The 13,602-nt window shown below is 38.7% G+C and overlaps 1 protein-coding gene across 6 annotated transcripts in view; it reads right to left on the bottom strand.

Annotated features, from left to right (window-relative positions):
* The window catches only part of KCNIP4 (potassium voltage-gated channel interacting protein 4), a 1,007,764-nt gene that overhangs the window by 455,218 nt on the left and 538,944 nt on the right, over nucleotides 1-13,602 (bottom strand). Inside the window, exon 1 of one of the 6 annotated variants that reach the window (XM_081048285.1) lies at nucleotides 4,470-4,695. The exons of 4 other annotated variants lie outside the window; for them this stretch is intronic. In XM_081048285.1, coding sequence (XP_080904411.1) covers nucleotides 4,470-4,509 — 40 coding nt within the window. In that variant the 5' untranslated portion in view covers nucleotides 4,510-4,695. Of the gene's footprint in view, nucleotides 1-4,049; nucleotides 4,230-4,469; nucleotides 4,696-13,602 lie in introns of those variants that run through there. One more of the 6 variants, XM_081048281.1, reaches the window with a different exon arrangement.

Raw genomic sequence — 13,602 nt, 5'->3', positions numbered from 1 at the left:
CTGTCCACAGCACAGGAAAATTAAGAATGTGCATTCTAAAAATCTATCTCCACGTGCACCGATAATACCTTTTATAGACCTCTTGAGGAAGCTTATGGTATAGTATTACACATATCTGCTAAATAAGTGGGCTAATAAATACAAAAAATTGTAATGCATATTCTATAAAGAACTTAGATTATTTGTTGATTTCTTTTTGTCTTTTTATCAAAGACAGTTACCCATAAAAGTGACTTTTCTCAAGTTGTGTTATTATAGTTTTGTAAAATTTTGCCTTTTCCTAAGATTGGTAGTAGGGAGAAGAATGCTTCCTTTTTTTTTAGTTCATTAACTGTTTCAGCATGTTTTAATACATATTTGGATGAACAGCAGATATTTTCACAGCCAAGTGTGACATACAGAAATAAAGAAATAGCTTTGCCATTAAAATTTTCATTTAATCTTTCACTGGAATGTGTTAACCAAAAACCACTTTCATTTTTATAGCTGGAAAAGAGGCAATTGACTGTTGTGAGGTTTTAGTATTCCAAACCAGCATAACCCTAGAGCTTCTTAAACTCCTCACTAAGTAGAGAGAGCCTGTAAATTCAAAACACTGGCATTGTGTGTCATCCTCAAAACTTTGTTCAAGTTGAAACTATTACTTGCATGCATAGTGACCTGGTGTTAAGATTACTTTTCTTAAAAAAGAAAACACATTGAAGTTTAACTAAATTACCAAAAAGAAGAGGATAAGCCAAAAAACAACAACAACAAAAAAAAACAAAATAAAACAAACCACCAAAAAACAAAAACGACTGAACTTCAAAATGTTAATACAGTATAATATGGTGTGCTTATTTGTTATTGGAACCCCATGTAAGTTTTGAGAAAATAAATCAAAAGGATGCCTAAAATAGCAGCCCGAAATGTCAAATTCTAGAGATTCAGGAAAGGACATTTCTCTGTTCTCTTGAAATACAATGAAAATCTCCCTGAGGTATGATGAATTATCCCACTATGGTTGAGTAAAAATGATTAGTCCGATAGCTGCACTGCATATCAATTCCAAAGTAGGCCATTGATACCTATTACATCAGAAAGGATATGTGTTATATAAATCTCAAACTTTCAGTGCCTGATTGACTCTTAGAATTTTTCAATGGAAAGTTCCATGGAGATTATCAAGTCCAGTTTTCTCATTTTAGACCACTAAGGAGGTAAACTGGCTTATCCAAGGTTAGAAAGCAAAAAAGTGGCAAAGAGGGGTAAGAATCTGTGCTCCTGTTATTGTTTTATTTTCTCATGTTAAAGAATATCCCCCACTAATTGCAATTGCTTTTATTTATAAATATATTCCATGGATCTATGTGTAAGATCATGTATTTATGCAGATCAGACACAGACTGGAACAGAGGGCCCACGACATCCAGGACCCACACTCCCCAGTCTTCAGCAAAGAATGGGAGCTAAAAGCACTCAAAGATAAGTAAATACAAAAATTTCAGACTTTAAGGTTATTAATTTATTTTGAAGTGCATTTATTCTATACATATTTAAAGCAAGATAATAACTACATTATGCAAACACAATATTACATGTGCCTTTGAGAACGTAACCCGTATTTCACAAATAATAATACAAAAAGAAAAACTACATTCGGAATGATAACACTGTAAAATCATTATAAGTTTAGATGGAAATATTTAATTGTTTAGGAAAAACTCAAAGCTGTCATCATAGGGCTTTAACCGTAGGTCCAAATTTTTCTACCTAATACTCAAATTTCAGTCCTAGGACACTCAGCAGACAAATAAGAAAGGTGAAAGAAATCATTATCCCTAACTTAGATATGTAAAATGATGGGTGTGGTGGAGGGCAAAGGGAACTCCCATAGGAAAATAAATTTGAATAAAATGAACATCAATGTTTTTAAGAAAGCTTCAGAAAATCTATGAAGATGCTATTTTGTTATTAAATATTTATCCCTTTCATTAATCAAAATTAGGCTGCAATGTTACAGTGTGCACATTTTCGTCTATAGATTCAGACTATATACAATGAAATATAACAATTCAGCCTATTCCTTTGTTTGATTTCCCCAGTAAGCAAAGTACGCGGCCAACTTAAATCTTGTTTTGAAGGTTTCCTGGCTCTAGCATTCACGTTGGAGATAACTTTACAGAAACTTTGAAATCGAAGGCACTTTTTCTCTCTGTTTCTATCAACTTTTGCACATTGAAACCAATTTCTCATTAATGTGGTTATCAACATGTTAGCATTTAAAAAATACTTTCTCAAATCACTGGAAATCACATATGGATGGATGTTGAATCTTATAAGATACAACTCTCTTATTCTCTCCGTAGTAGTAATACCATGGTGGCTCAGAAAACACTAATATTGTAAAATATAAAATACAAGAAACTGTTCATATAAATCAGTATAGTCTGGAATGTAAGTAACAAGGAAATGGGGGGTAAATCACAAATGTTAGCATCCCTGAGAGGAAGGAAACACACTCTTTTATTTGTGAGAGTAACCGTTCATGCTTCTGAAAACCAATGCTAGAGTAGGTTTCCTCACAAAACCCAGAATAAAAGCCCTCAACAAAAGAGTACAAAGAATGAGCCCACATCATCCATAAAATCAGGTAAAACACGTCTTTCAACCTAGCTGAGAGTACTGACACTACTCTGTGTAACTGTCAGTCTCAGGAAGAATAAAAACCTGTGTATTAAACGGAAGGTCCCAATCACATTTGCCAAGTAAAATAACACACACGAATAGACAAAGACACCTAGCCAAGTTCCAGGTTTCATGACAATGCACAAGGTAAAGTCAATTTTAAAAGCAGTCACCACTGCCAGAATTTAGAATTTTACTCTCTTTTTAGAACTACCAATATTCCCATCAAAGAGGGCTACAAGAAACATTCTGTCAACTTACTTAAAATTACTTTAACAAACCCTGCTTTCCACCCTTCCTCCCCCACTGAGTTACAAATGTAGGTAAGTTTCTGATAACCTACATCAGAGTGACACACTTACTGCAATTTGATGTTTGCTATTTGTTAACGCAATCTTGTTTTTGCCACATGTGGCAGCCATTCTCTGGAGGACTAGATTAGTTCTGAATGTAAAAACATTTATAACATATTTGCATTTTTACTCAAGTTTAAAATTAAAAGCAAGAAGAATATCAAAGCATAACTACATCAAACATCACCTAGGGGTGGGTTTAAAAATTGCTCTGACAACTTTAGAGAAACAATAACTAGCTGTATGAAAATATACTCTCAAATGTGTTTGAGCAGAGAGAAAATTATCTAAATTTACTCAGATTCGCAAAGAAGCATTTAATTCAGGAAGAGATACAGGTAAGTACACATCTTATTGTTTACAGGAAAAGATGCTTGTTAAGTAAAATAAGAGAATGAGCTTCTGATAAATAGAAACAGTAATACCTGAAAAACAATTTGCTATTTGGAATCTATGTTAAGGTCTGTCATATGAGTTGGGGATTCTGACCCTTAAACTCTCAGTTGAGATGTAACATTATAAATACTTTTCAAGACGACCTTATAAAAAGCTTGCCATTCTTAGGCTCCAATCTCAAACCATAAGAAATTTTAATAAATGTATATCCATTTCTATTTGATGAATACATCCACGTAGCAAAAAAATGGACCTCACAACATATCCAAATAAAATTTGCTGATACAAGAAAAGTGGAAATTAGATTAAAAAATCTCAGATCAATATGGACCAAATGCTCTCAATATAAGCAGACATACCAATTATAAATCTTTCATTTCCTCAGTTTTGGTTTTAGCATTTTGATTTAAAGTGTTTCTCATATTTCTAACGTTCTTTTGCTGTGAAAACATGACTGAAACTTACAAAAACTTTATCTTATTAATCTTTTCCACCCTGAAAAACCTGCCTCTCTTCATGTCCACCCCACAGTAGCATTTCTCTGATCTCATTTCAGGTGCCTCTTACATTCTCTTAAAAAAAAATTTATTGCAAAACAGAATTTTTAGAAGTCACTAAAAAGCACTCCCTTACCTTCTAAACCTGCTTCAATCAGCCCAAACTGTTCCAATAATTTAACAAAAAGCACAATGACGATCAGAACTGCTATCATTTCAAGCCCTTCCAAGTTCATGGTCAGCTAGGTCATGGTCCGATAACAGCCAGTGAGAAGTGCTTGTCTGCCTGGCTTTCTTTGTAAAGCCATTAAACTACATTAAGAAGACTACTGCCAGAGGAATAGGGGAGGAGGAGAGAGAGAGAGAGAGAGAGAGAGAGAGAGAGAGAGAGAGAGAGAGAGAGAGAGAGAGAGAGAGAGAGAGAGAGAGAGAGAGAGAGAGAGAAGAGATGGAGAGGCTGAGAGAAAGGGCTTGAAAGAGAGAAAATGCATTAATCCTGTCTACTGTAGCAGAGCCCAGAAGTGGCTGCCGGATAAAGCCACCCTGTCGGAATTACCGGCTTCCTCGTTATCACTCTTACACAGAGTGAGCGCCATGCATGAAGTAACGCGCAGATCACCCGAAGACCCGGGAGGTCACCAGAAGGTCCTGAGAAAACAGGACACGTGGCAGTGATGGCCAGGCGTCCCCAGGACCAGCGAACCTGCTCTGGCTGCCTGTGGCTTTGTTGGGCTGGTCAGTTGCCTTGGAAACGGAAACTAACCAAGCTGGATTTCTGCTGCAGACAGGGACCGGAGTACCACATCTTGAAATAAGAAGAGAAACCTGAAAATGACGAGGGGCGGAGTAACAGCTTGGATTCAGCTGCTTCAGAAACACTGTTTACTAGTTAGGAAAAACAAAGTGTGTGTTTTGTCCCAACCAGCTGAGTGCAGAGAGAAATGATGCTAAAGGGAGTCATGCAATATTGACTTTCTTCTTTTCAATGAGTTGTCTTATCCTAGGGTACAGTCTGAGTCATTGTGAACTAAGATTCTGGTTTAAGTAGTAACTATCGTACTGTTGCAAAGCATGGGTATGATAAACTAATATCTTCTTAATATTTATAAATTTTAGTTTAGTAGTTACCTTATGCATTAGCTCACATCCATTCAGCATAACAAAATATATGCTTTTTTGTTGTTGTTGTCCAGTGTGTACCTCCTAAGCTTTTTTTAACAAAAATCAATTTAAGTAAATTCGAGGTACAGAAAGTTTGAGAAGGAAAAACTAACCAATCAGAAACAAAAAATAGTTTGGAGTTTCTGTCTCTGTCTTGCATAATCATTTCATCACCCCCACCCTCTCCCATTACTGCTTACATAGATCAGGACCACATTAAAATATAGAATTAAAATAAAAAGTGTTAGAAAGCACCTCAGAAAACCAATTCCAACCTCTTATTTCATAGATGAGCAAACTGAGTACCAAGAAAGAACAAGAAAGATCAGATAAAGGCAGAGCTAGGTAGAATGCAGGCATCTCTAACTTCGGGTTAGATTTTGAGGCAATATAGCATCATGGTTCAGCATATGGAGTCCAAAGCCAGGTGGGTTGGACTCCGGTCTAGGATCCCTGAGTAGCTGTGTGACCTTGGGTAAGTTACCTAACTTCTCCCTGCCTTAATGTCTGCTTCTGTACCAAGGGACTTGATAATAGCACTTAGCTCACTGGGCTGGTGAGGGAACTGAGTAATACTTTTAGAATAGAGTGAGGGCTCAGTCACTCCTGGTTTTTGTCCTTATTACAAGTCTCTTTATGTGCTATTCACACCATACAGGGTTACCAGAGTAATCACTTTGAGAGGCAGCCGTCATATAATTATTCAGTCAATCAAGAATTTCCCATGGCTCCCTGTTTGCCTGCTGAATAAAACTTGAGCTCCTTTCAACAGCATCCTGGTCTCCTCACCATCAGATGCCAGCTTGAGGGTGGCAGCTGACGGCCCGACTTCTGCCCATCCACTCTCCCTGACGGCTCAGCTTCCTTTTCCCAAACTCATTCTGAGCTTCTCCATCTCCAGGCTTTGTTCAAAACACTGTATCTATTTGAAAAACCCTTTCCACACTACCTGTGCTCTCAAATTCCTAAAACTTTTCCATGAAACGTCTCCAAGCAAAATTGGAGGAAATCTCTCCCTTTTTATGTGTTTTTATAGGACTTTTTCCTCTTATGATACATGATATTATAGCTACTTGGGTGCATATCTTCACACCTAAGGGTAAGTTTCTAGAAGGCAGAAATCATGCCTTACCTTTCCTTTATACTCCCCACATGTCTCCCAGAGCCTGGAGGGCACATCATACTTCACAGATGTACAGTGGACATACTCGCTGCACAGCAATAGTCACCAATAATTAAGCAATCACCACATACCAGATTTACATACACTGTTTTCTCTTTTAGCCACTGTGAAAATAGGTATAATTAGATAAGATTTATAGAGAAATACTAAGCCTCAGAGGGTTTAAATAGCAGGCTTGGGGGCCTACTACTGGTGCGTGATGGGACTGAGATTCAGACTCTAATTTATTCAACTCAGAGCCCATTATTCTTCCCATTGTTCCACGCAGTTTTAAAGGAACTAAAAATCTAAACATCGGCACAAGTACTTATCAGCTCAGGAATGAAGGTTAAAACCAAAATGATCCCCCAAAACTGTTTTGTGACATCCTAATTAATCCATCCACCCCCGTAACTTTGCAACATGAGAAGTGTTCAAACTAGTAGTTAACTGAATTCACAGATCTTCCTTCCTGTTAATTCACAGGATTATTATTACTTAAATACACATCGACCTCTGGTTTCCGGGGGGGATTTTTCTGTTTATCGACCCCAGGGACCTCAGTAGAACCCTTCAACTTGCCCCATAAATGAAAGTCAGTGATCAGGTCCTTCTGTCTACAGTTAAGGTGGATGTCCTGGCCACAAAAACAAAAAATAAACAAGTGGGACTTTATCAGATGAAAAAGCTTCCACACACCAAAGGAAACCACTGACAAAATAACAATGCAGAATGGGAGAAAACCTGCAGAATGGGAGAAAATATTTGCAAAACACATATTTGATAAGAAGTCAATATCCTATATATACAGAGGGTGCCAAGTAAATGAATTACATTTGAAGAAAGGAAAAAACTATTAAAGTTGTAATACTCAATATATACCGATAACAAAAGACAAATACAATTCACATTTGACTTGTGCAATTACAAGAGGTGCTGAAAGTGGTTCCCATCAGTGTAATTTTAATACAGTTTTTTTCCTTTCCTAAAATGTATATACATATTTTTGGAGATATATGTGTGTGTATATATACACACACACACACACACACACACACACACACACACACCCATACACATAAGTAACTCATATGACTCAATAACAAAAAAAAAACAAATAACTTGATTTAAAAATGGGCAAAGGTCTGGAATAGTCTTTTTCCAAGAGGACATGCAAATTGCCAACAGATACTTAAAAAGGTGCTCAGCATCACTAATCATCAGAGAAAGGCAAATCAAAACCACAATGAGATATCACCTCACACTTATTAGGATAGCTATTATCAGAAAGATAACAAGGGTTGGCAAGAACGTGGGTAAAAGGGAACTTTCATTAATTGTGGTGAAAACCTAAATTGGTACCACAATTATGGAAAACAGTATGGATTCCTCAAAAATTGAAACTAGAATTACGACCTAATACAGCAACCTCTCTTCTAGGTATATACCCTAAAGACATGAAATCATCACTTCAAAGAGAAACCTGCACTCTCATGTTTATTACATCATTATTCACAATAGCTGAGATATGGAAACAACTGTCGATAGATGAATGCATAAGAAATTGTGACACACACACACACACACACACTGGGTGGTGAACACACAATGCAATATATAATATATAGATGATGTGTTAGGGAAATGTACACATGAAACCTATGTAATTTTACTAACCAATGTCACCCAAATAAATTGAATTAAAAAAACAAAGAAGGCAATCCTGCCACTTATGACAACATGGGGGAACCTGGAGGCCACAAAGCTAAGAGAAATAAGCCAGACGCAGAAAGAAAAGCACTGCATGGTCTCACTTAAGTGTCAAATCTGAAAATATTGAATTCATGGAAGCAGAGACTAGAATGATGGTTAACAAGGGCCGGGAGGTGGGAAAATGGGGAGATGCTGGTCAAGGGGTACAAAGTTGTAGTTATGTAAGATGAATAAATTCTAGAGATTTAATGTATAACATGCTGATTGTAGTTAACAACACTCCAGTAGATTTCTGGTCCTCTCATTGCAAAAGAAGGTAACTATGAGAGGAGATGGATATGTTCATTAGCTTGACTAGTCATTTCACTCTGTGTATGAATGTCAAAATATCATATTGTACACCTTAAAATATATATATAATTTTTATTATGATAAAATAAAGTTGATGTTGTTGGGCTGAGAACTGTGTGTAGCCATGACGCTAATAAAAAGTCCAAAGGGAGGATGTTCCCACTTGGTCTGGAAGTTGCAGTTTTGGGTTTCTTGCAATGGAATTGTTCTTCCCAGGAACTGTGGGGTTTCGTTGCAGGTTCTTTACCTCATAAACTCAGGCCTCGGCCCTTGCTGTTCCCTCTATGGAAATGCTTGCTCCCAGATCACTCTAGGAATAAGCGACTTTATGAGGTCTTGGCTCTGAAAGCCCCATTGAAGCGAGGCCATTGCTAACTTCACTGTGTGGAAGACCACAGTTCCCCCCTGTCCATTCCCCCTGGAGTCATTACCCGCTGAACAGGTGCTGCTTTCCTCCAACACACTGTCACCAATCAACATGTATACTTGTTTACTTTTTATCTAATATCTCCTCCAGCTAGAATACAGCCCCTGCCTATTAAGGCAGAGATTTTTGTCCATCTTGTTCACTGAGACAGCCTAGAGCTTCGACTAGCACCTGGCACATAGGAGGCAGTGACTAGCTGTTGCATGAGTGAGGGAGCTGATACTCTCACTTTTCTTAAAGAGCCATGTGCTCTCTCACTGATCTGCCAGGACCCCACAGCCTGTTACCTAGAGCATTAAGACTGCCTGTGGGCCCTTGTGAGGTTTCTGCTCTCTCTCTTAGGAAGCCCCACGCTGAGGAAGCCGCCAGACCAGCACAGTGTGTTCCTGACACCTCTCCTTAAGGGAAGCCGTGAGCGTGACTGCACACTGGACCGTCTTGGCCGGGTTCTTTTCTCAGTGTTTATTGTGAATATGATTTGCAATTGCTAATGATGTCACGAAGGAAAGCAATACAAGGAAGGCATCAGGGAAGGTCTCTCTGTCCAAAATACTTAAACAACGTTGAGGTGGAGGAGAAGAAGGACCTGGGAAAGGACCCATGCCCATCCTCTGAGGTTCAGCCGGAAGAACACTGTGGTCTAAACAGGCAAAGTGGCTTTGTCAGTTACTCTTAGCTTGGAGTCATAGCTTGGAATTGAATTAAAGCACTGACTCCATATCTTTTCTTCCTAAAGAGTCTGACATTCCCTTTTTAAAGAGAAATACTCAAGTGACCAATAGAAGAAACCACATTTCTGACCTCAGTCAATACTTAAACCCTCTATGCCTCAGTTTTCCGGGCTCCAGAATGGGGCCAGTATACCTCCCTCGAGGGTGTGGTGAGGATGATGTGCTGTAATATGTGTAAATGATACCTCAGCTCCATGGTGTGGGGCATGTACTCGTCAAACCTTGGGCTCAGCAGGCCTTCTGTCCCGTCCCCATAGCCACTCTTTGAAGAAGATAAAAATTTGCATTCTCATATTGCACATGAAGAAATGGAGGCTTGGATAGAGTTAATAAACTGCCCCCTGCCCCAAAGCATCAGAAGCCAGTCCAGCTGACAGCTGTACACTGACTTCCAGGAGACTTCCCATGAGAAAGCCTTAACAGTGGCCAGACAGCCAAGAAGCACTTGACAAATGCTTCTCTCCACTAACATACAAAAGTCAATGGGATAAGTGATCAACCCTTTACTGTCACTTTTTAAAAGACTGCCCTTTCTGAATTGTGCAATTTTAGATACAGGAAAGTTCTCTGCCCCTCCCCCCAGGGGTAGCCGAAGGGAAAGAGACCAGTATGAGGTAGTGATAAGAGACAGGGGCTGCTGTTTGATAGTTTGCCAAAAGTTTCCACATGACCTACTCTCAAGAAGCCAAAGGGGAGGGTTAGAAGCAGATCCAGGTCTCATTGCTTAAACGAAGTTTCAACAAAGCAACTCTGGGGCTCAAGCTCTGCTCTGTGGCCCCAAGGAAGCTTCCTTGGGCCTATGTGCCGGAAAATAAACAGGCTCATTCATAGACACACTCACGACTGCACTTCAGAGCAGGTCCCTACAGGGCAGTTTGTTTTAAAATCATCATTTACTGGCAAAAAGAAACCCATTTCTTCTTCATTTTCAGCAATACGGCTTTTGGAAGGAAAACAATGTTTTCTTCCAAAATGAGAGGTAAGGCTGTCCTTTCATGAACTGAGACAGGGAACAAAGGGATTCTGATTATGCGTATCAGTTTGATTCCAGGTGCAGGATGGTATTAAAAGGGGGATGGTTGGGGAGGTGAGGGGGGTGGGGTAGAGAGGTTTCTCCAAAGCCTAGTTTCAGAGCCTCAGTTGGTTGGCCTGGTCAAAAACTAAATTTCATCCCATTTTTCCTTTCTGATTATTCATCATTTATTTATTTGTTGGATTTATGGTCCAGGTATTATACAAAGTGGAATGGGTAAAGAAAATCCTACCTTCCGTTTTCGCGAAGCTTAAAATCTATTAAAACAAAGTTTAGATGATAATAGCTAATCACAGGTTGACTGGTTAGTTAATCAAGCATTTTACATGTATTCTTTTACTACATCCTGACATAAACTGCATGAGGTGCCATTATTATCTCCACTGCACAAGAGGAAATTGAGAAACAGAGGTCTTAGTGGATTAGACCAGGAAATATCCAACCCAGGATTTAAACTCAGGTCTGACTCCAAAGATTATGGTCAGACAGTATTTTAGATATAACTGCAAACAACTACTATCCATGACAGCATCTGGTAAAAAGAAAAACAAACAAAAACAAACAAAAAAAAGAAGTCTTTGAGGAAATATGCAAAGTACCATGAGAGTAGGAAACCTCACTCAGGTTGAGTGGCGATGGGAGGTAGGAGAATGCAACCAAGGTCGACTTTATTGTATTGGGCTTGGACCATACAGATATTGGGTGCCATTTTTTTTTCATAGCAAGAACAATCTGCATTACATGACCTGTGGAAAATAAGACTAGACTTGACAGAGAATTCACCCACAGTCTGGAAAACAATCACAGCCAGCCTCATTGCTTGCACGATGTCCCCAAGAAGTGTCTTCCCTCCACCTCCCACTCTGACACAAATTGAAAATCAGTTGCTTGCCTCTAACTCATTTCCATCCTTTGGTAGTTACTCAATCCAAGAGAAGCCTAGCCACCTCTTCCGACTGGGTGGACAGGGAGGATATGTGGTCCTTCAAAATGAACTGACATAAAACCAAGCAGTAAGGCATTAAATGAGAAATGTATTTCAATAATAATGTGAAGAAATAAGGACCAACATTTATGGAAGTGGCAGATAATACAGAGGTCAGGAGCATGGATGGATTTAAATCCTCATTCTGCTACTTTAGAGCTTCATGACTTTGAGCAAATTGCTGAGATGATTCTTGCAAAGCACTTAGCACAGAGACTATCACATTGTAAATGCTCAATAAATCGTACATATTATTGTTGATACTTATTGAGCCCTTGCTACACCTCACATACTGTTCTAATTGCTTTATATGAGTTATATCAGTAAGTCCACGGAACAACTCAATTAGCTAAATACTATTATTATTCCCAGCCACAACATGGATAAGAAGGAGTAGGGTGTCTTCAATTAAGTTGGGATATTAAAGAAAATACGTTGCGTACATCCACCCATAGAGTTTACCCCATTTTCACCACAGGAAATACAGGAACAATTTATTCATTTACAATGACTTGCCTTTTAAATTGCTCTTCTTAAGAAAAACAAAAATCTAGGTATCCTTGTTGCAAAGAAAAAGAAAAAAAAAGTAAGTATCATTGAAATAACTTTCCTGGGTGCTGGTTTTTGAGAATATCTTAGTCATCTGCCATTCTAGAACACTCCACAGGATGAACAGACTACAGACTCTACTCAGGTGCAACTGGATTTTCAGAGTCCTGCCATCTGCTGAGGAAATTCACCTTTGAGGGCATATCCCATTGCTCTGTCTGTCTCATCAGCCACACACACGCATCACACCTAACATTCCATGACCAGAAAATTCCTCCATGGTAAGGGAGCAACAGCACTACAGCAGGCTTCCCCAGACAACCTTGTCCTCAGGATGAACAGCAAAGCCAACCTGCTTCAGCAGGTGAAGGGAGTTAAGTGGAGGAACCATATGCAGTGACGCAGAAACATTTTGAAGCTGTACTTTTGTACATCCTTAGAGGATTAAAGATCAATGGGGTGGGAGAGTTGTAAATACGAGCAATATTATCCAGCACTGGCAAAAGCAAACAGAGAGCTCTATTGTAAATATCTGTTAACGAGTGGTGCTCAAAATTGAGTGTGCATCAAGATTACCTAGCGATCTTTTTAAAAAAGAATCCTTAAACCCTCCCCCAAAGATTCTGATTTGGTAGATCATAGCTAAAGCTTGTGAATCTCCATTTTTATCAAATATTGTAATGCAGGACTTCTCTGGACCACACCATGGGAAACACTGCATTAATCTGCTCAAACACTCTCACCCCGTAAGTAACACAGACTCTGGGAGACATTTCCTCAGCTTATTAAAGCCTAGCGGAGAGTCACACAATGTCTAAACTTGACACAGTTAAGAATAGATAGGGGCTCCATCAGTTTCTCAAACTTCTCTAGGAAGTTTTTTCTTCTACGAGAAGTAGCATATTTTTAAATCGTTGGTGAACAGACACAAGTTTCCATTCCAGGTTGTCAAAGTAGTTTTTGATGTTTCATTCCCTGCATCCATTACAACTTTCTTCCACCAGGGAACTTCAGATGCAAACTTAAATGGAGGCAGAACTATGAACCATTCTGCACATCTCTGCATGGCTACACACCCTAGCTCCCATTCTGAATCTATTCCGGGACCATCCTCCTCTGGCTCCAACCGTAATCACTAAAGTGAGGGATGACATGGGTATGCAGCCATCTTAATAACCAAACAAAGTGAAATGAATATCAATTGATGGATGCCAGTGTTCGGAAGTGTGAAGTTGATTTAGGTAAAGTAGATATTTCAGGTGGAGATCTAATAAAAAACAAAACAGCAGCAGCAGGGAGCCCTTTCCCATTATTCCACCGGAGATAATCTTTATCTGAATCATTATTATAAAAGTAGCAAAAGACACAAAGTTGTCTGATGCATAATTCATTTATTATGAAATCACGTAAGACTCAAGTAATTGAAACAGGATTATTTATGTGATCATTAAACCCAGGGCAATTTCTACAGATTCCAGCCCTGCTTAATAGAATTCTTAGCTGCAGATATATATTTAGCCAGATTTCATTCCAAATATTGTTTCTTCCAACAAATTATTCCTTGTTGTAGTATACAT

The sequence above is a fragment of the Rhinolophus hipposideros genome, assembly GCF_964194185.1.
Source record: "Rhinolophus hipposideros genome assembly, chromosome: 1".
NCBI lineage: Eukaryota > Metazoa > Chordata > Mammalia > Chiroptera > Rhinolophidae > Rhinolophus > Rhinolophus hipposideros.
The sequence above is the reverse complement of the archived record's forward strand: the minus strand, read 5'-3'. Positions and strand labels throughout refer to the sequence as shown.